Source organism: Candoia aspera, chromosome 3 (assembly GCF_035149785.1).
Source record: "Candoia aspera isolate rCanAsp1 chromosome 3, rCanAsp1.hap2, whole genome shotgun sequence".
Taxonomy (NCBI): Eukaryota; Metazoa; Chordata; class Lepidosauria; order Squamata; family Boidae; genus Candoia; species Candoia aspera.
Window position 1 is genome coordinate 152,163,646 of NC_086155.1, and position 23,579 is coordinate 152,187,224.

Consider the following 23,579-nt stretch of genomic DNA (forward strand, 5'->3'; position numbering starts at 1 on the left):
TGCCTCAGGACCTTGACCAGGTGGCAGATGTGGTTGGGACTGTTCTCACTGAATCACAACTGGGCTTGGTTGCTGCCACTTGGAGCCAGACCTGTGCACAGGCAACCCTGCCCCCAGCCCAGTCTGGGAAGCGGAAAGTGCAAGTTCCTTGTCAGTTACAGAAGGACTTTCTCCAGGGGCTGAAATCTGACACTTGGTTGCTAGCTAATAGAGACACTGTTTCTTTTGAAAACGGTCTGGCATGGGTGGAACACCGCCTTTATGTGCCTGAAACTTTAAGAGCTGATGTTTTGCAGCATTCCCATGATGATAAACTTGCTGGACACTTTGGTTTTGTCAAAACCTTGCATTTGGTTTGCCATCAATTTTGGTGGCCAACCTTAAGGCGTGACGTAAAGGACTATGTTGCTTCCTATCCTGTTTGTGCCATGTCAAAATGAAAAGGGGGGAAACCACAGGGGCTTTTACAGCCAGTGGCCAGCCCATCCCGCCCCTGGGACGAGATTTCTGTGGATTTCATTGTGGACCTTCCTCCCAGTCAGAAGAAAACTCTCATTTGGGTTGTGAAGGATTTTTTCTCTAAACAAGCTCATTTCATTCCATGTGCATCCATCCCAGAGGCAACCATTACACAAGAGTCTTCTCTTCATTGTGTTATGCCTCACATCCAATGCTCATCTATATAGGCTGTTAAAGTACGTGTGTGTGTATCTATCTACCTACCTACACATACATACACACACACACACCATTCCATTGTATGTGTGGGTTGGACATCTGGTTCATGCTGGGTTTTCAGTGTGGTCTTTAGTACTGAAAAAAGTTCACTCTTGAAGCTTTGCAAACAGAAGAAGAGGCACAGGGTTTTGTTTTGTTTTTTAAGCTGTCTGTGGGTAAGTTGAACATGAGAGAAAAAAGGGAGGGAGCAATTGGAGGAAAATAGCCATTATTGTACCCAACTAATTACAGTAAGTATGGAAGTGGAAGGGCCTGGATGAAATAATCTTGATATTCCGAAGTTATATTGCCTATTTATAAGCTAAGACGGCAGTTGGAAGAACAGCTGTTGTAACAGCTTCTTTCTTTTCTCTGTGCAATGATCAGCATGAAAAATATGAATTACAGAACAAAAGCCTATTTTCTGCTAATACTAGATTACCTATTGTTGGAATAATCATTTTGCATATTATCGCTGCAGCACAATCCAGCCACCTCCCTAGTAGGTGGAAGTACATTTGTTCAACTTAAAATGCCTTTCAGAAATCTCCCATATGTAGGAATATATCATTGCTCCCAAGGAAAGAAAAAGCATACTTCCTTTTTCTTGTACCATTGTTTCCACACACCCACAATGCTACCCTTTGCTAGTTTTGTTGAAATCTCACGGAAAAAAAACTGTTGACATGGTAAAGAATATGAGAATTTGTTGTGAGCTCTTTTATTCTTAGAATTCTTTGGAGGCTGCATGGAGGTGGGATTGATGTGGACTCAATTTGACAATACAGGTAGTCCTCGCTTAACGACAGTAATTGGGACTAGAATTTCAGTCATTAAGTGAAGCGGTTGTGAAGCGCAATATCACATGACTGCATCACTTAGCAACAGCAATCCCAGCAGTCCCCATTGCCGTCATTAAGTGAGGACCGCACATGACTGCAAATTGCAACTTCCTGCCAGTTTCCAACAAGCAAGGTCAATGGGGAGGTCCGCAGGGAAGGTTGCAAGTCCCAGGCAGCTTGCAAGCAGGCTGGCGGGCAGGGGAGGGGATGCTGCAGTGCCACTGGCAGGTGGGGGAGGAGGTGCTGTGGCACCGTGTGAGTGCAGGCAAGGGAGGTGCTGCGGGCAGTTGCATGCTATGGAGTATAAGATCCATAGTGGGCTCCTCGGGAGAAAAAGTGATGAGAGCGACTTGTGACCTTCCCCACCGACCTCCCCATTGACTTGCTTTGTGATCCCCATTGATTTCTAGCTTTGTGATCATGTGACTGTGGGATGCTACAACCATCATAAGTGTGAGCTTGTTGCCAAGGACCCAAATTGACCGTGGGGGTGCTGCGATGGCTGGAACTTTGAGGGCCGGTCGTAAGTACCACTCGTTCAGCACAGTTGCAACTTTGAACAGTTGCTGAATGAGTGATCGTTAACCCGAGACTACTAGTGTTGCGTAACATGTTGAAGAGTTGGGTGCTATGTTAAAGTAATATCATATGTACAGCTGAAAAGAAGGGGATCTTAAAAGAGCTTCTTTTATGAAATGTAAGAACAACAAGGTTCTATGTATTTTAATGATTTATTGTGACATAAACCAGATTCCCCAATCTAGTGTAACTCCCAAAATTCCTGTCCAGCAAAGTTGATAATGACTAATCATGGATTCAAGTGTGTTTCATTAGATAAAGTTGCCATTTTCTATTTTCTTTCAAGTTCCAGTGTATAAAATGTTTTCATGTATAAGATTGTCAGATTCAGAATTACTTCTTTTTGTTGTTTTAATCATACTTTGGGGGAAGGAAAAAAAGAGAGAAAATAAACTTAATTTACTGAGATCAGATTTTAAATTTGGATCTTTTTTATTCATTTTATTCATTGGTTTAGGATGAATAGTTTTGTCTTCATGCATATGTGTTTTATAGGAAAATAATTAGTTTCTCAATGTTTAAAAAATACTTATCCTAGAAGGCTTCATATGTGGATTAAATTTTCCATAAATTAGGGCTTCCTGAAAGTACATGTTTAATATTCAGCAACTAGATTGAGGCAAATAATTTACGGTAAAAACCACGCTATTTAATCAATTCTTAATTTGAACAGACACTTATAAATCGTCAACATGCTATATAAGATGCATGGAGAAGTCTGGTGGGAACATGAGTTTTAATGTATAAATTGTGAGCCGCCCACAGTTGTGCCTTGAGATGGGCAGCCACACAAATCTTTAAATAAATTTAATGTGATTTGTCATTGATACTAGGTAAAGTTCACTTCACTTGCAATAGGATCAGCACTTACATCACTAGAAGTGGGATGCTTTGCTTTAGCAGAAAGTTGCCAGAACATATCAGGAGGATTATGGGGAACTGTAATTAACATCCTTCTGGACAAATCCGAATGCAGCATGGTGCGAAGAGAGGTATGTAACTGTAGACTGCGCACTTAGCTTTTCTCTTGTCTGCCTTTCTCTTCTTCTGAAAAGCTTCTCCAAGGGATGGTGCCCCTGAACAATGAAAACTGTTGCAGTATATGGAGTTAAAGGAAAAGCTTTGGGTGTGGATGATTCCTATATAAATGGTTGCTAGCGTTGTCATCTACTGCATTAGATGCATTTCTCCAAGTACTTTCAGTAATGCTTACCTAGTATTTTCCTTTACAGGAATCTTCAAGGAAATTGCAATGCATTTAGATACCAAAGAAAGATGCAGCTCATGGCTGCATTTACCCTGACTTATAAACTGTTATGGTACAGAGGAGGAAGGAGAAATATTCTAGTGCAGCTCCGAACAAAATGCATATAAATACGTTTTCTGTTTTTGCTTTTTGAAACTTAACTATAATCTAGGTCTATTTCCTATTATTTTTTTATGGTTGCAATCATAAGAGATGCAGAAATTATATAATATCATGCAATTGAGGAGGGGTGGTTCCCCCTCCCCATGCTTTAAATTACTTGTACATGTGTTCTAGGATTTTTTTTGGCATTTAAGGTGTTTTAAACTTGTCAGAAAATTTCTTGGGTTCTTTCATATAGTTAAGTCCCACACATTCTAATTATAAAAAGGCATCTATCAGACCTTCTCACTCATACAGAGTGAAGTGGGAAGTTATTCCTATTTTTTTCAGAGTTTTTCTTTGACTGGATTATACCCATTTTGTTTTAAAAAATGACTTGGAAGATTTTAATGTCTATATAAGTTTTTCCCTTAAGTTTCAATGGCTGTGATACTATCAAGATATAGCTAATAACTGCAGTGATACGCCTTAACGTTTTTAATATTTTTGCCTGAAAAGCATTTGTTCATTATCATACCTTCCTTCTTTTATAAACCATATAAGGGGATTTAAAACAATGTCCAAATCTAGCCATATTTAGAATTTATTTTGGGAATGCATGATAAGAATAAATTGTCTTTGATTAAGATCTAGTCCGGAACAGCAGTTATGTGACAAATGTTCCTTAGTCAGCTTATGAGGAGTCTGCCTTTATGTGGCCAATCAGATCACTAAACCACTTCATGTGTTTTTCCCAAGACCTTTCTCACTCCTGTTTTTCATACGGCATGAGATGCCTCTAGACGTGCCATCTAGGTGTTCTGGGATTGCAATTTCCTAGATACTGAGAGGAGAGAAAGTAAAAACAAAGTGGAATCAATCTCCATAATAATTTTAAGGGGTACCTCATCTTTCTCCACAATGTAAACAAACAAGGTTAGCCATTGTGAAAAGTTAAGTGATATGCAGGAAGCAATTTTCAGAAAGTTGACAGAACTATGACAATTGAAATGTTAGTACAAAAAATAAATTTAATACTATCTGAATTACAATACTTTCACCTTTTAAGCTATTGACTTGTATAAGAATTTGTTCAAAAAATTACATAGAAAGATCTTTTTCCTCTCTGCTTCAATTTTACTATAGAATGTAAAATTTGATTTATTTTAAATAATCCATTGAATAGCAAAAAAGCTTCTGGAGTCTTAAAACAGAAAAACTGTATTAATTTAATGTGTTCATTGCATCATATTGATGATTTAATATATACTATCTTAGGTCCTTTTAACTGCAGCCAGATGGCACTGTTGATGTTTGACTTTTTTCCCTTGTAGGCTGCATTTATTCTCCAGAATCTTTTGGTTATCCCACTGCCAGCTGAAGAGGCTAAAGACTCCATTTGGCAGGTGACTAGTTGACTTGATATGTTATTACTGTTCATCAGTAGGTTTATAAACAGCAATTTATAACTTAGCAAGAGTACAAGCTGTTTTAGATGTACCAAGATGTGAAACAGATGCACAATTTATCTTGTTAAGAGAGAAGCAAAAGAATTTTCTCCTGGTCCTATTGATCCTCAAAAAAAGGTTTCTGTATTGGTGGTTTTCAGGTTAAGCAACTCGTAAAAAGTAGATTTAGAAATGTCTTGAAAATGGACCCATTATACCATTTTTCAATTAACATTCACAACTATTTTTGTTTTAAAAGGAAATACATATCTGAATTCCAATTCGCTTTAGTTGTAATTTACGATCATAGATGCAGTGTCCTCAGGCCATAGGATTATGTGGATTTTTCCATGTGAGGTTAGATATAGAGCTGTGATCTCTAAGAGGCAAATCTGCCATCACATTCCTTCTCCCTTGCTATCAATCTGATTGAATTCAATTTGTTTTCTGTATTTGATGTTACAATATTTGTAAACATTTTTCTATTGGGATGCTTTCCACAGTGGTTCAGAATCTAATTTATGGGTTGATGATGGCTCATAGCAATGTATCTAGTGAAATGAAGTGTATCAATGCATATGAGATAATGCTGCTTAAGTCTTGTTATCCTGTAGTTGGGGAGGGTTTATGAAACAAAATGTAACATGACTCTTTAAAACTTCCTTTGGAATGCTTGGTGCTGTTGATATAATATGAAGGAATCATGTGGCTCCTGTGTCTGTTCTCCTCAAAGTTGGAGCTAGAAAAATACTAGTAAGTACTAGAAGTAAGTACTAGTACTAGGAAGTACTAGTAAGCAGGCATTCTCCAGGTCCTTCTTCAAAAATCACTACATGTTCTTAACTGTCAATCCTGCTGAAACTCTGAACAGATCACAATTTTCTTTGTTAGCTGTGGGAGACTGTTTTTTTGGTCTGGTAATGAAAGTTATGGGGCTAGAAAAGCTTTTTCACAGTTAAAGGAGCCAAAGGAGGCTCCATGACAGCAGGACCTCACTACTCGGGCTGATGTCTGGCTCTGCAGTGGCATCAAAGGGAGACACGTGAAAGCAGGCATTGACAGGAATTTGATTTTAATCAAACAGCTGTTTGCAAAATTAATTTTAAAACAACTTAATATAGCTACTTGAAGGACATGGAGATGAAAATGGAATTCCTGCTTTGAGGAACAGTGCCAACATGGATTAGTAATAGACAGTTTGGCAAGCTGCCTATTTGAGACTTGTCAGTATGAAGCTGTTATCTTAATGCTTTTTAGTATGCTTGTGATTAACTTTTTAAATATTTCATGGATGCTTAAGAACTCTTTCAATAGTAAATCTGTGCTTTTAAAATAAAGCTTATTGGATTGGACCCAGTGAGCAGGGGGAAACTAGTAGCAGTATTCTGCATATGCCTGTGGAAACGCCAGCCAAAATATTCACAAAGGACGTAATAGGTTTTCTAGCCATTCCTCTTGAGCAAAACTGAAGCAGAATTCTATTCTGATTTTCCAAGTTGGTTGCTCTAGTGTGAAATATAAAATGAGTCATAGCTTCTGTGTGTGTGTCTGTGTTTAGAGTAGTATCTTTTGCATCAGCAGACTGCCTGATGTCCAAATAGAGTAGGTTAACTAGTTCAGGTTTCTTGAGTCACGGGTGGAAGAACAGAAACCAGAATCAAAAGGAGAAGTACATAGCAGAATTGGCTGGGCCAGTGCTGTCTTTGAATTGTTAAACTGGTGCCTCAGGAGGAAACAAAACATTTCAGTGAAAACTAAGATGCAAATCTTGCAGGCACTGTCCTGCTGGTCTTGCTGTACAGATTTGAGACACGGACATTGTTAAAAGCAGGCCTAAACAAGACTGATGGTTTCCTAATGTGGCACCTACAACATATACTGGAATCTCCCTACACAGCTGTCTCAAGAGTGATACTGTAACAGTGAGATGCAGTAAATAATTTACAACTGAGGTTGAAATACAAAAATGCAGATTAAGATGGTTTGGACATGTATGTAGAATGGCAGAACTTCACCTTCTTTGCAGACCACTGTGGAGAAAGTAACCCACACAGTGGAAGTCTCAGTGAACAGCACCAACAAAAATATGGGCAAAGCAAACTGAAGATGGAGTGAAAAACCTAAGGCTCAGTTTAAATGATGCAAAACAAGCAGCCCACAATTGGAAAACATGCAAAACTAGTATAGCAGATGTCCATAGTCCAGCGACACCCACAGCAACATACTGGCTCTGAGATTAATCTTGCCCAGATGCTCACTAAAGGGATGAAGAATATCCTTTGCATCAAACCTAAGATCTGTGATGGTTGTTTACAACCTAAGCTATATATTGATCATCTGGAGTTTGTGACTAGTAGCATAAGAATGAATTTGGCAAGAGTCTTTTAGAATGTATTTCCATTTATTGCATGAAACATGTCATCAGTATTGTCTGCTAGTTCTATATTTGGATTAACAGAATTTTAGGTGCTACTGCAGGGCTAGCATAAAGTTACTACTGCAACTTGAAAGAAAATGGATGCAGCTGTGACAACTTACTTAAATATCTTAGAGAGTTACAGTTGAAATCACAGGATTTTCTCAAATGAAGGTAAGAGAACTGAAAAATGAGCCCCAGCCATATTTTTTTTTCATTTCAAGAACAAAATGTTCTCGTTAAGGAATTAAAAGATTTAAAAAATAAAATGTGGATAATAATTTGACATTTTGAAGCAGCCAATCTGATGTTACAATCCGTAGTTTTTAGTATGAGGATCCATAATGATTTCTGACCTCTAACTCATTTTTAAGTTAGTCTGTAATGTAAAAAACTTTTCATAGGATTCTAGGATACTGTTACCATTTCATTTTGTATTAATACATTTTGCAACATAGTGTTCATATTTCTTCTGTTAACATACGCACACAATTCCAAATTTGCTCAAGTCTTAAATTGCAATTAAAAAGCATTCACCGAGCAATTAAATTTGCTATTTCAAATGGAAAATAACCAACCATTAATAAACTATTCACCTGGAAAGGTGCTGATAGACTTGCTGGGTTTGCAAACAAATGGCGTTGATCCAATAGTGCAGGATGATTTTGCAAGAAGCCAATTAGTTATGCATGTTTGTGTGACTGTGAGTGTCTGTCTAATTCCGCTCAAGGTATCATCACCTTTGAAAGAATACACCAAATTCTGTATCAGTCATAAAAAGAGACTCAGGTTAAGTCCTACTTCTAAAGTCACAGTTGCAACTTTTCAAGTAGGGCTGAGAGAGTGACTGGCCCAAGGTCACCCAGCTGGCTTTCTGCCTAAGGTGAGACTAGAACTCACGGTCTCCCAGTTTCTAGCCTGGTTCTTTAACCACTACACCAAACTGGCTCTCAACCACATTTTATTCAATGTTTTTTTAATACCCTAATGTATCTGTTAAAATGAAGAAAAATAAAGAGGAGTGTAGGGAAGGACAGGAAGGAGAAAGAAGAAACAATGTTTATATTATGAGTTAAATCCTCCCAATTAAAAAAAAATGTTGAAGTTTGCTTAAATTCTACAATTACAATTATACCACAATTAAGAGTGTGGAAGTTAGTTTTCAAAAAAATGAAAAATGAACACCTACAAGGAGATAATTTTTTTTCAGTAAGCTATAAATTGCAGCTTACCTGCATGTTCATGGATTCACGATTTACAGATCCTTCCCCATATGCACTGTAAGATGAAAGATGTGAGATTTTCATGTTCCTGAGTTGCCAAATTTGACATCAGACTATCGACAATCCGTGGCACAGTTTTCCCTGTAAAAAGTAAAGTTACGAAGTACTGTAAACACAAAGTCCTCAAAATTGAAAAAAGGGGGGGGGAAGAAATTTCATCCCTGGTACCCTATTACCTTACCCTTGAGTATAGGATGAGAACCTGTAATATAAGGAGGAGAACATTTTTACCCTCCCTCCCTCTGTTCCTTCCAGGGGCCTTGTGTACATGATGAAGGATCTGGTCTATCTCTGTCTGGAAAACCTGCCCTGCTGGCCTTGCTACATCATTGCCACTTCTATGAGCATTTGCATGAGATGGTGAAGGGGTGCTATCTGGGTCGGTATACATTTGATGTGGATTTTTCCTTGGGAGATCACGTGGTATCAACAAAGAATGGCATGAATGGTAAGTGGTATTTACAAGAATTCACCTACTGTGAATCTCACTGTTCTTTCCTTTGTTCTCAATAGTTTCTTCTCATGATTGCAGTTTTAATTATGTGACAATCTAAAATATCCTCTGTGAATATGTAAAGTTACAATACTTGTGCATTCCTAAACCTTACTCCTTGATCTGGTTCAGTGTTCAGGGTGCAATTAGATTTTTTAGAAAATGCATGTTTGTAGTTGGAGATGGAAAAGGTGCCTGTGTAATTTATTCTTTCTCTTTGTGAAGAAGAAGAATTGAATGTAGGAATTTCTAAGATATATATATTAAGTAGAACTTCAAGAAGAATACATGTGTAATGTAAAGGAAGGAAGAGGCTGAAAAGGCAAGATACGGCTTTAAAAGATTATACTGGCAATTTATTTCTCTGTTCTTTGTGGCTGTGTTAATGACGTCCTGTGAGAAATTCCATACTGGGTTTATGAAATACTTTTTCATTTCATGAGAATTGTTGGCAGTGCTCCATACAGAGCAAGGGCCCCTTCTTATGTGTACTTTGAGAGGAACGTGGAAACTATCAATTCTCAGTGTGTATCATGGAGGTTTGTTTGGCAGACAATCAGACTGGATACGCTAAGTAAACAGTTGGTGGCTTATTGCTTTCTCTTGTATAAAATAATAGAGAGTTCCTTGTGGTTCTCTTCTTTCCAATCAGCATTCTCCACTCCACCCATCCCGCTAAATCAAGTGTACCTTCACCTTAAGTCTATTCACTGTTGGGTAAATCAGTATCGTGGGGCATATGATTATAAACAACAGTTTGTCATCAGTTTTATGGCACAAAATGCTTACCAGTGACGATTAATTACCATGTCCCACACTTGAGCGTCACAATTCAAAAAGCAGATGTTATACAGAGTATTGAAAAAACTAAATTTCTATATTTATAAAGAAAAACCTTTATAAGTATTTCATACAGTGTTGACTTTTGCTTACTGGGCAATGAAAGGGGGTTGTTTAAAAGTTAAAAATAATTTGGGATTGGGGAAGTCTCGTTTAGGTCAATCATGTTTTGTATAGCCTTATTAGCCAAATTACAAACTGTGGTTGCCTGGATGAGGCTTATGGATGACCAAGTATTCTTGTGTATCTCGGATACCGAGCTCACTATCAACGTTCCAAGAAGCTGAGAATCTGTTGGTGGCAAGAGGAAATAATGCGCTTTTGATAAACTTGGATTCTGTCCCTCTCCGTTTTCCCTTTCCAGACTTTGAAGAGTCTCTTTCTGCTTGGAGAGTCCAGAGTGGTGGAAGCCAATCTCCAAGCTCTCAGTCAACTTCTGACACTTGGGTGAGTTCAAAGCTAGTGTAAGTTTCCTGTGTCATGAACATACAGTGAAATGGGATAGTCTGGAGAACTAGGACTCCATTATACCAGCTCTGTTTCTTCCCATGTTTCCTAATTTATTTTAATATTTTTCTGTTGTTTTTTATTCTTCTTTTGCTCACATTCAGAACCTGTTGCTTTTCAGCAGGCAATGCTAAAAATGTTATGTGGATTTTTTCAGTGTGGGAGGCACCCAGTAATTTTTGTTAGGAAAAGTAAAAATGCTTTCATTTCCAGAAAGGTAGCTCTGTCTAAGACTACCTAATTCTGTTACTGCGCACCACAGTGTTTTCTAGTATTAGAATTGTTTCTGCTAATAATTTCTAGAATGGTTTCTATATCTGACATTATGCAAATGATCATTAGCTATTGATGGTAGGGCAAACCAAGTTTTTTTTCCCCAGGACAATTGACGCATGTAGATAATTGTTTTATATTAAGACTTTACTCTTAAGGTGACCAGACACAATTAGTTTATTCACATTTCCTCTCTTTCCTTCAAGAGCAAGCCGTTTATACAGAATCAAGGTTCAAACTGTCTTGTGCTTTTTTTTCCTCCTGGCCCTTTGGAATGGAAAACTCCACCCCTCTCCTGAATGGACTGGTTTCCATCTGTCCTTTGTTTTTGCAACGGTCAGATTTGCTGTTGTACTGTTTTTCACCAACCGTGTGACAACTAATTCTCACACTAGCTAGTAACTTCTTGAATCATAGAAGTTGTTGAAATTCCTTGCTTATGGCTTCCAACCTTTCTTCAATAAATACTACTTATTTGGCATTCTTGTGAGCTTTCCTAAGTGGTAGGGTGAGGCCTGACAGATAGGTTCTCTGAAGTAACTACTAGGTTCTTTGGAGCAGTAATGTCCCTGTGGCCACCAGTGTGCACACAGACACTTGCCTTTATGTTTGACTAGCTCTGTGCTAGATTTCTTTAATTTCTTCACCATCATCATCAAGAAGTTGGCATGTTGAAAAGAAAAGCAAAAGGCTGTGGCATCTTTTGTTATTTATAGCATGCTTCTGAGCCCTACGATGTCTCCATAGGCTTCTCAGATAATTGAAATGAAAACATCTTATTTCCCATGTATAACAAGCTGGGAAAAGAAATGCTTTAAACAGCATAGTGCTCAATGGGCAAAAGTTATTAATTAAATTGAAAGTGCCTTAAATGGCTCTCTTGTTCCTTGTTGCACACTTAACAAAGAGGAGGGAGCATTTGGGTTGCATTGTGTTGCAAAGGAATTCCCACCCACTCTGTAAGGTTCTAGAACCTTAAATAAGAGGTTTTATTACAAATCCTTACCCCTAGTTCTATGAAGGAGACCCAGTTTATTTGCCAACAGACCTGATTGGGCTTGCCTCCATGGTGTCCAGGGATGAGTCTCAATGCCCCATGCATTTGATGAGGGTTTTTTTTATAGGTTAAATATACTAAGACTCATGACCCAAACCATGTTTCATGTACAATCACCATCTGTTTCTAGACACAGCTCAATATGATTATTATGATATATAAAACCTTATAGACTATTTGAAAGAGCCAGTTTGGTATTGTGGTTCAGGTACCAGGCTAGAAACCAGGAGACTATTAATTCTAGTCCTACCTTAGACATGAAGCCAGCTGGGTGATCTTGGGCCAGTCACTCTCTTTTAGACCTAGAAAGAAGAAGGCAGCTGCAAACCACTTCCAGAAATCTTGCCAAGAAAGGCTAGGCTCTTTCCCTCTCTACTTTTTCCCTTGCAAGTAAAAGCATTATTAGTCTGGCCAACAAGTGGCTCCTAAGTTTTCTAAAATTTGGCTGAGATGTTTCTATTGACTGAATCCTATACAATTTTCTTGCCTTGTTTCTACTCTGTGCTTTGAATTGCATTAATCTGGTTTTATTTTATTATAGTCCCGGTTTTATCTTTATTTTTTTATTGCTGCTAGCCACCATGAGCACCATTTGGGTGGAAAGGTGGGGTACATCAGCTAAAGAATTAAAAAAAAATACATATGAATAAATAAACTGCTCACCTTGGTTCTTCTCAGATATTTTCAGTATCGCCATCACCAGGATGTGCTGTGGAACTAGAAGCACCCTCTTCACCAGCTGTTAGTCTTATTCGTGATGTGAACCGACTCGTAGCTCAAGGTTGGATGCTCTTGAAAACTATATTAAGCAGCTTCATTTCTTAGTCACCCTATGTGCACAGTGCATGTTAGAGATTCTGGAATGGGTTGTCCAAACAGCAGCCATCACTTGGTAGTTCATTTTTTAAATTTTCAGGTGATCAAGGCACGGGGTGGAAAAACAAAAAGTTTAGCTCTGCACACCTTTCAGATATCAGCAGCTCTGAAATACAATGTGTTTTACAACTTTAAATGTTCCCAGCTGATAAAACGCTCTTTGGGCCTGTATTCCTATTCCTACTGCTCCTTACTGGTCTGTTGCATATTGTCCTGTTTATCCTAACAGAGGAGTCTGCAGTTTAAGAAACAGCATGTGGCTGCTTGGGTCTTTATGGAAACAATAACTACAATAGTCTTTTTGAGGCTTCATGTAGCTAATAGAACTGACTGATTATCTGTTGTTCATGTCTAGGTGAGGAATATATCCCAGAGTTTCATGTGAATCCACATTTTATGTAGCATATTTTCTCTTGAATGTTGTGTTCTAGGTCAGAGTGACACAACCACAACAGCATCTTCAAGTCCACATGATTCCTCAGAGTCAGTCATTAGACCTAATCAGTATACGGTAGTCACCCCACCTCTCCTATCAGCTATATGTGGCTTGTTGGACAACCTGCTTGTTGTTACTCCAAAAGAGACTACAATTGCTCTTCGGAGAGCACATACACTAACTGCTCTCAGTAGGTAAGAGATCAATAACTAGTGTGCTTACAGATAGACTGGGGCAAAGGCTATCCCAAGCTTTGCTACAGATATTGATAAACTGTTGACTGTTCTGAGAATTCAAAAGTAACTTTTAAATCAAGCTAGGAGAACCCTTTCTTCCAGAAAATGGAGCAAATTTGGAACATCTCTAAGAGCTGAAGTTGATGAGGTTGGGACCAGTGGGTACTCAGGCCAGAAAGAACTGCTGTGTAAACATTGAGCAGGGACGATTATTTATTAAACTTATATGCTGCCTGAGTCCCGACAGCTCTCTCTATATGGCTTCTTTCTTGTTTGCAATAAAGCAACTTCTCTAAGCCATGTTGAGTCAGTGAAGCTTTTGCAAAATTGATACCCTAGAGGGTTGAGATTGAAGTTTGACAATTTCTACCAGTTCTATATTTATTTAATTAGGAGTTGGTAAAAATAAAAAGTAAATGTTTTAGATGAGGCTAACTAAAAGCACATAATTTTCATCTGTTTTCTTGACTTCTTAAGATCTGTATGCAAAAAGTAAAATGAAGTCCTCTGACTCAGTCTTACTACACTAAATTTGTGTCATCCCCTAATAGTGTATTTTCTAAACTGCCAATACACTGAGGCAAACATTTAAAATGTTTTATGCATAGTAAAATAAATTTGTATATTAAATCTACTTGTGATATATTTTAACTTTATTATCCTATGACTATAAAAGTGAGAAAGAAAATAAACTATATTAATATTACTAAAAGTCATATATATATATATATGTATGTATGTATGCATGCATGTATATATATTCAACATTGATAATGTGTTGACAACATAAATAAAATAATTATTGATATTAAAATTAATTTTGTTGAAGTATGAGTTGGAAGTCCTAAGTTTACTGCTGTCAACCACAGATCCATAAGATGACTAGATATCTTGACGCAAATAGTTTTGCTATTTCTGTTACCCAGATTTTATCTATAAGAGCTTGCAGTTTGTATCCATGAAGCTACTTCCCACTGTTAATTCAGTAGCCTCACTGCATGTAACATGAAACCAAAAATAAACTGCTTATGGTTTAAACATGAATCCATCACATTTTCCTTCACTGTAAAAAGTCTCAGTTTGCCAGCCTAGGATCAATATCCACTGATGAAGATTAGAGACTAGAACTTTGTGTCCTAACTTAAATGAACTACCCTAACTCTAACCATATATATGGTCCGATGTCAAATGTAGTAGAATATTCAGTTGGACACCCACCATTAAATAGAGCCTGGATTGCTGGGTGGGGGTGGGAGGAAGGTTCTTTCATTCTTTCCCTGCATATTTCAGTGGTTTAGGGTTTTTTTTTTCCCAGACCTACAGTCTCAGCCCTCTTCATTATTTTTTTTCCATTAGGCACAAATCTTCCTCCAGTTGCTTTAAATTATTTTAACCTGGCATGTTATTATGGATCAGGTGGCCCTTCCTCTGGAGGATCATGTACACAGCTTGGAGTCCTTTAAGATCTAAAGCTGTTCCTTGCTGGCCAAATGGTGGTTTTGTCAAGTTTTGGCTAAAGTACCACCCAGAGTCCCTCTTGTGTGGGGAGATGGGTGGTGGCAAAAATTTGAATAAATAATAACAACATATGTCCTCCTTGGGAAGATTAGTCTGGTCACAGTACTCCATCCATTAGTTCCTCTGTATCTAGTTAACTACACGGAACTGCCACACGTCTGGAAAATTCAGAAAGTGCAATTGCAGCGTCCACATTGCTTTTTTGTATGCATTTTATAGACAACAGAACATGAATCAGAACTCCTGCACTCAGTTTAGAGTATATGCAAATCCAGCTCATATCTGGTGCTGGTCTTACCTGCAGATCCCCAGACAGATAAGGCAGCGCATCTGAAAGACTGCCACCTCCCCTGTGAGTCTCATCTGAACACATGTTATATGTCCCACATTCTAGCAAGGGGAAACTTGATGGGCACATAGATCAGGGTATAGCAGCACCCAGCATGTGGAACTTCTTCCATAATGAAATAAGACTACCCTCTATTTTATTGCCTTTTAGGCAGTGAGAGAAAACATCATTCCTTCTACACAGTTTTAATTGCTCATGCTGCTCTCTGGTTTTATTATTATCCCATTTTTGTAGCTTCTGTATTTTATTGCCCTTGTTATATGTACCCTTTTATTGACTGGGGTGTAATCCAGTTGGTTGCTAAATAAATGCATTCTGCTGATTCCTTCTTCATGGTGGAGAAGAAAGAAGGTGCCCTCATGTTCTCCTAAACAACAGCCTGCCTCCATTAATGCAGGCCAGGGTGTGAGTGACCCAGACTACATTTTTATGTTCTGTGTTTGATTTCATATTCATTTCTGCTAACATATATGTTTATGTTTTTGTTAGTCTTGTAAATTCTGGCTTGCTAGAGAAATGCACCTTTGAAATGAAAGCTTCTCTACCTCGGCCATCTCATATGGAATATTCCAAAATGCAGGTTAGTTGTGGATGCTCGGTTCCTGTTCCTTTCTGTTGAATTGCTTAAATTGTTTAACTTCTGTCTTTGAATTAACTGGCACTCTACAGTTTATTTTAATAGAGAGGTTGGTTACCCAAACTTTATATCAGTATTTATTGTGAGTGTTGAACATAATGTCTTCTAAGGGAGAGCTAGGGTTTTCTTCAGTTTGTGAGAATCTAGGCTATAGAATATAACCCATAACAAAAATAAAGTTTATCTCTTACACATCATTGTAGAGGAGAAACGTAAGAGTAGAGAGGAAGAAATGCTACTTCCTTTTACCTGCCCCTTCTACATGCTTCTATTTCTCTGTAACCCAGACAAGGTGGCTTTGGACAACCTAAACAAATGTGCTTTCCTTTAATTTTTAAACTGCTGTAGCTCATAGAGATGCTCCAGAGTTATCAAACCGCTTTAGCTGTTATAGCTGGTGGCAGAGTCCAGAACGTAAGAGCGCTCAGCTCTGTGCCTTTTGCCTCTTGGGAAAAAAGGTCAAAAAAATTAAAAAGCAGTTTGGCCCCATCTATCAGCCATAAAGATACTGCTGGTCAGGTGCCTGTTTTCTCTTTTACCCCAGTTCTTTTCCTTTCCTTTTCTATCGTATCCATTAGATTTTGCCCTTTAGACATGAACGACCCTACTTTTTAATATCTGTGGAGTACTGTAGTTAAAAAAAAGGACACTGCTATTGATAACCACTTTTGCCCCTTTACTAAAATGTGCAGTCCCTCTTAACCAGTTTTTTTCAAACTGGGCCACTTTAAGACGTATGGACTTCAACTCCCAGAATTCCCCAGCCAGCCTGCTGGCTGGGGAATTCTGGGAGTTGAAGTGCACACATTTTAAAGTGGCCCAATTTGAAAAACGCTGCTCTAAACCAAACTATTTTCCACCCTTTTCCCTTCCCTTTAGCCTAATTCGCAGTCACACCTATATAGTATAACACCGATCTCCACTATAGTTAAGTTTGGTGTCAGTTTGGAAAACAAATGGTCTTTCTCAGAAATATTTGTTCAAGGTGTTCTGTCCTTCACATTCACCAATAGGATATTTTAGAACTTCCTGGTTTCCTTCTTCCTGTAAGCTAGTCAAATACAGGTTTTGGTTTAAGTAGAGCAAAAATCCTTTGAATGAATAAATTCTTGACATTGGAGACTGGCTGCCATTTACAGTTGTAATCGAATTATTCAACCCCCATTGCAAATCAGGTTGATAGTCAAAATGTACAGACTTTCAGTTGTTTGCAATGAACAAATCAAACAAAAGCAACTGAAATAGCTCAACACAACGAATGCTTCAAGTGGTGTCCCCAAAGTCAACTGAAAATGCAACTTATAATGACTTCTCCAGTCTCAAAATTATTCAACCCCCTGAATAGAATCCATCACAACAGCATACATACAGTATGCAAAACAGATGTTGTCTCAAGCACACCTGATACAACTAATCAAGGGCTTCATTAGTTGCATCAGGTGTGCTTGAACTGGAACATGTGAAATTCCTGAACTGGCTAGGGGTTTGTTGAGTGTCACGTTTGACTGCATGTTAGAAATACAGTATGGCTAAGTGAAAAGAATGGCCCAAAAAGGTAAGAGAAGAGATCATCGCCCTTCACAGACAAGGAACAGGATACAAAAAGATAGCGGCACTGAATATTCCTAGAGACACCGTTTGAAGCATAGTTCAAAGTTCAAGGAACAGTGGTTACACTACCTGGACGGGGCAGAAAAAGGAAGCTGTCAATGGCTGCAACCAGATTTCTGAGAAGGCAGGTTGAGAGAAACCCTCAAGTCACAGCAAAAGACCTTCAGCAAGACTTGGTGGCAACAGGCACTGAGGTTGCAGTGAGCACAGCAAGGCGCGTACTAAACACAGAAGGTTCCCATGCCAGAACTTCAAGACATACACCACTACTGACCCAAAAGCACAAGAAAAGTCGGCTCCAGTATGCTCAAAATCATATAAATAAGCCACAGAAGTTTTGGAAATCTGTTCTGTGGAGTGATGAAACAAAACTGGAACTTTTCGGCCCAATGGATCAGCGGTATGTCTGGAGGAAGAAGAATGAAGCATACACTGAAAAGAACACTCTGCCTACAGTTAAACGTGGTGGCTCAGTGATGCTCTGGGGCTGCTTTGCATCCTCTGGCACTGGAAACCTGCGGCATGTGGACGGCAAGATGGATTCATTGAAGTATCAGGAAATCCTAGGAGAAAACGTCATGCTGTCTGTAAGGAAGCTGAAGCTTGGGTGTCATTGGACCTTCCAGCAGGACAATGATCCCAAGCATACCTCAAATTCCACTAAGGCTTGGATGCAGAAGTCCTGGAAGATTCTACAGTGGCCATCGCAGTCACCTGACTTGAACCCAATAGAAAATCTCTGGTGGGATTTGAAGAAGGAGGTTGCAGCACACAAACCCAAGAATATTACTGAACTGGAGGCCATTGCTCATGAGGAATGGGCTAAGATTCCACAGGAACGCTGCCAGAAGCTGGTGTCTGGCTATGCATCTCATTTGCAGCAAGCCGTAACAGCAAAAGGGTGCTCTACTAAGTACTGAAGATGCTTGCCATGAAGGGGTTGAATAATTTTGAGACTGGAGAAATCATTATAAGTTGCATTTTCAGTTGACTTTGGGGACACCACTTGAAGCATTCGTTGTATTGAGCTATTTCAATTGCTTTTGTTTGATTTGTTCATTGCAAACAGCTGAAAGTCTGTACATTTTGACAATCAAGCTGATTTGCAATGGGGGTTGAATAATTTCAATTACAACTGTAATATATATATGCAGCAGCTTCCTATTACTTGTAATCTTGCAGAACGAATTGGCATTTTAAAATAGTATGTTCAGATACTACATCCATTTTATGCAAGATTGAAGTTTAAAACAATAAATGGTTATTATTATTATTTATTAAACTTGTATTAAATTTGCCCAAGATGCTACTGCTACCAAGAAGGCAAGAATAGTCTCACCTTAGAATTCATGTTTGTTGGCAGATGCTGGGAAAGCCTTTAGCCCAGGAGAGGTCAAAAAAGTCACACACCAAGCATTTCTATAAAAATAATTTATTTACAGAAAGCAAAAACAAAAGCAAAACACATTTAAAGGACTTAGCTCCCTTTGGAGCAAGCCTTGCTCGGCTACATTGCCGGCAGAGAAAAAAAAAAAGAAGTAAGAACAAGTCCGGGCAGGTTTCCTCCCCCCTCCAGGTGATTTGCATGAAGCACGTGAGAGGAGACAATCACTTGCAACCTTTTCACCCGGCCAAAATGACTAGGCATAATAGCAGCTTAATCTATTAGTAGGAAAAACTCAACAATGTTTTCTTGCTGTAGCTGAGAACCAAGGAATGGAGGGAATACAAGAAAGAAAGTGCTTGCATGCTTAGGGGTCTGTGTGCCATAACATCTTGCTCCATCAATTATTCAGGACCTGCAGTGCTTTAGTTGATTGCTGTGTAGTTGTAAAACTCAAGTAACTGAGTCACGTTGTGCAACTGAATACAGAGAAGTGACATCAAAGCTTCTTTGATCTCACTTCCCTGTGTGAATCTTCTTGTGAATGGAAAGAAAGATAAAGTGTGAGCAAGATCAATAATATGCTCAATGAGTGTTAGCATTTCTTTTTCGAAAGAAGTTGTACAGTATCCTTTTCCCTAGGTCTCTATTAAATCTGCTTCAAAGTGTGCCCAGTTGCAAAACTTTGGATACAGGACATGTAAGCAACGGTTACAGTGTAAAAATACTGAAATTTCTCTGCCACCCCCTGATGCAAAAGCCTTTGCTTTTGATGGTCTTTAAAAATGGTGCACCTTTATTCTCAAGGGGGTAGGCATCGGAAAACAGGTGGAAAATGTCCTAATTTCAATGGCAATCAGACTATTCCTCCCTCTTTCACTTCTTCAGTTGCTGAACAAGTGAGGCAGAATATCTGCATCCGGATACCTCTGCTAGGAAAGCAGAGCTGATAGCTTTTCCAGGCAGCATAACTCAATCTCACAGGCACTATAAGGCAGATATAAAGAACCATTTTAAATGACTAAAGTCACTTGAGAATGCTGAAGTCTTACAAGACTTTGGCCTTTTACAGTATTTCCCCCCCTCATTTTCTAATTTTCTATACTGTCTTTAAATAATTTATTCTACTTTTTTATTTAAATAATAGTCTTTCATGAGTACAGGAGTTTTGTGGAACCTGTGGGTGCCTTGTCGCCCACTCGGATATATCCTGCTTGTATTCTGCTCCTGAGTGTCATGTGGGATTAATTGCATGCAGCTAGGGCCAGAATGGGGCAAGAATCTTGCAGGTGGTCTAGGCATAAAACTATCAAAGTGCTACAGCAGAGCAAGGAGAGTTGCCTGTTTGCATCAGAGGGCCATGATTCCTTGTTGTGCTTACGCACCCATATTCAGAGTGAAGCCACTTTGAAGATACTGCTTGCTTTGGGTATTATTATTATCATTAGCATTATTATTATACAGCTTGATCTATCTATAAGATGTTAGAAATGTACGTTATGTTTGGATTCTCTGATCTTTGGGAATTAGAGAATGAGAAAGAGGGAGGGGTAGTAAAACTAAAACAGAGGCCTATTTGCAAGTAGATGTCCAGGGTTTGAACAGTACAAAGATTCGGGGCAGATCCAGCAACCAAGATTTAACAGATAATTTCTGCACGGTTTTTAAATATATATGACATGAAAAAAATGCTAGGGCTTCCTATGTGGGAGGGAAGTTTCTTTTTTCTTATTTTTGAAAAATAAAAGAAACATATCTTTTTGTTCTCAGTGATTAATGACAGATTAAAATTTTATTCATGTTAATACTTTCAATTTATGTAATTCCTTATTAAACAAGCAAACACTTTAATGAGGTGGTAATGCCAGGCTGTACTGCTATCTTCTGTTTAATTGTTTGTTTTACAGCATTTCTAGCCCACCTCAATTCAAAATATTGCAAAACTTTCCAAACTTTCTTTTTAAATGGACCTTCAGTGTGAGAGCCTAGCAAATGAAGTTCAGTAATACACTTATACACACAAATATGTGTGTGTGTGAGTGTGTAGAGAAAGAGAAAGTTAATTGGTTGTTTACTGCAAGGTAGGAGAAGAGTTCTTGTGTCAAGGTTTGTATGTTGATATTAAGTACATTTGTTGTTGTTCAGTTGTTAAGTCGTGTCCAACCCTTCGTGACCCCATGGACCATGTCCAACCCTTCGTGACCCCATGGACCATAGCACACCAGGCCTTCCTGTCCTCCACTGTCTCCCAGAGTTTACTCAGATTCGTGTTCATTGCATCAGTGATGCTATCTAACCATCTCATCCTCTGCCGTTCCCTTCTCCTTTTGCCTTCAGTCTTTCCCAGCCTCAGGGTCTTTTCGAGTGAGTTCTCTCTTCACATTAGGTGGCCAAAACATTTGAGCTTCAGCGTCAGTATCTGTCCTTCCAATGAACAGTCAGGGTTGATTTCCTGTAGGATTGAGTGATTTGACCTCCTTGCAGTCCAAGGGACTCTTAAGATTCTTCTCCAGCACCAGAGTTTGAAAGCATCAATTCTTTGGCACTCAGCCTTCTTATGGTCCAACTCTCACAGCCATACATCACTACTGGGAAAACCATAGCTTTGATTATACGGACCTTTGTCGGCAAGGTGATGTCTCTGCTTTATAATAAGCTGTCTAGGTTTGCCATAGCTTTCCTCTCAAGGAGCAGGCGCCTTTTAATTTCATTAAAATTAAAATTAAGTACATTACTCAAAGTCTTGTGATGGGACAGCATAAAAGTCATTTTTATAAGTAAATGAACAGGCTTAGTGGGTTTTAATTCCAAATATATTCTGGATTATAGGCCTACTTTTTAAAGGTCGAGCACCAGCCATGCAGTGCTCTAAATATTATCTTGGAAACAAATGGTTGCAAAAAAAAAAAAGTGGTCCAAATATCAGAATCTAATAATTTTGTGTTTTTTAAGCAGATTTTATTTCTACTGGAATTTGTTTCATCGTTGTCTCGACTGTTGAGGTCATGTTTGCTGGTGGACACTCATCTTGTGCTGCAAGATGAGTTACTAAATCCTCTCTTGGAAAAGTTCTTTGTGATTCTTTCCCTTAGTTCGAAGGACAGCATAGGTAACTATGTTGGTAAGGATCAGGCATCTGAAAACATTGTACAAAAATTTTATGAGTTGATATCAACGTTTTGTTTTCTACAGGCTGGAAGCAAAGGTTGTATATGGCACCATAACTCAGCGATACTTGTTGAGGTCCCAGGTTCAACATTTTCAGACAGGAATGGAAACATTTCTACCTGAAACATTGCCCGTCTTGACAGTATTGGGCTGGATGGAACAATGGTCTGGAAATCTGATGGGATCCCTAAACAGCATTCATGGTCTCCTCAGGAAAAAATATTAAAAAAAAAAAAATCTTTTATCTTCTGAGGTTTCAGGAATCTTTAAAAAGGAACTTTTTGCACTAGGGCCTTCATGTAGAGTGGCAGTTGGGGGGCAGAAACAGTTTCTTGTAGAAGTAGTCTGAGCTCAAATAAGGATTGTTTCAGGCTCAGAACCTTTTTGAAAGGACTTGAGCACTTCTAATAAAGTCAGAACAGTCTGTTTTAAATTTGAAATCATGTTTCAGGTTTGAGACCTTTTGCACACCCTTGATTTCTGACATCTTAATATAAAGCAAATTCCCATTTACACCAAAAATTTATCTTTGCTACTGCTTCTTGCTTTGTGTTAATTAAGTGGGAATAGCACAGGATTGCCATTTAATTTCTAGGAAACAAAGCACAATTTTAAGTCCTAGATGCTGTAGGTCTGTTGCTTGCCAGCATTACTGTGTATTGTGCAAAAGTATCAGGAATTTAAGAATGCAGTGGTATGCTTACTTAGGTTGAAGGTGTCTCTTGAGCTATTTCTTGGAGATACTAATCTGTGAATATAGTCATAGTCTGTTAATGTGAAGCACAAACATTCGACTAAATCTAAAGAAAGACATGAAAAAAGAAACATTAGAAGCAGATTTTATCCGTGCTTCATTATTTTTATATACGTTATTAATTGTGGCTTCATAAATTAATTTTAAAATGCCCATATATTTTTTTATTTTTATTGCTTTGAAAATAGTAACAGAGAAAGGAAAAAGAGAACAAAACACAAAAATACATACATTGCCAAATAAAAATACATAACAAGTGCTTAAAAATGAAAAAAAATACAATATATATAGTTTAATATAATATGTTGTTACAATAGTAAACAGTTACAATTGTATATATAATTATCTAATACAAACATTATGCAAATGTGTGTTTGTATATATATATAAATTTCTAATACATTTATATAACTATCGTGCTTTTCTTTTTAACCTATTGTATTTTGCATAAATGAGTCCCATATTTCATTACACTTGTCCATATAAAGTCTATGTCTGTAGGCAACCCACTCATAGGTGGTAAAGGTAATCAGGTCTTCAATCCATTGAGTAAATGAGGCCATACATTTATCTTTCCAATGCTGCAATGTAAGTCTTTTATAGTAAGGGCATGGAGAATTCATTTATGTTCTCCAGTTGTCAAATTCCATGTACTAGATAAGTAATTCAAGAGAATATTATCCTCTGAAAATTTTAGCTTTTGTCACACAGTCACATTTATATGATCCACTACTTTCTCCCAAAACTTAGTAAGTATAGGACCAACCACAGGTGCGATATATGTATATTCCAAAGTTGCCCAAATCA

The 23,579-nt window shown here is 38.2% G+C and overlaps 1 protein-coding gene across 2 annotated transcripts in view; it reads left to right on the forward strand.

Moving 5' to 3' along the window:
• RTTN (rotatin) overlaps nt 1-23,579 on the forward strand; it is a 102,926-nt gene that overhangs the window by 52,300 nt on the left and 27,047 nt on the right. The window contains exons 31-38 of one of the 2 annotated variants that reach the window (XM_063299049.1): nt 2,972-3,130; nt 4,821-4,892; nt 8,889-9,081; nt 10,331-10,413; nt 12,482-12,584; nt 13,111-13,309; nt 15,708-15,798; nt 21,806-21,971. In XM_063299049.1, the coding sequence (XP_063155119.1) occupies nt 2,972-3,130; nt 4,821-4,892; nt 8,889-9,081; nt 10,331-10,413; nt 12,482-12,584; nt 13,111-13,309; nt 15,708-15,798; nt 21,806-21,971 (1,066 nt within the window). The remainder of the gene's footprint in view (nt 1-2,971; nt 3,131-4,820; nt 4,893-8,888; nt 9,082-10,330; nt 10,414-12,481; nt 12,585-13,110; nt 13,310-15,707; nt 15,799-21,805; nt 21,972-23,579) is intronic. The other variant, XM_063299050.1, reaches the window with a different exon arrangement.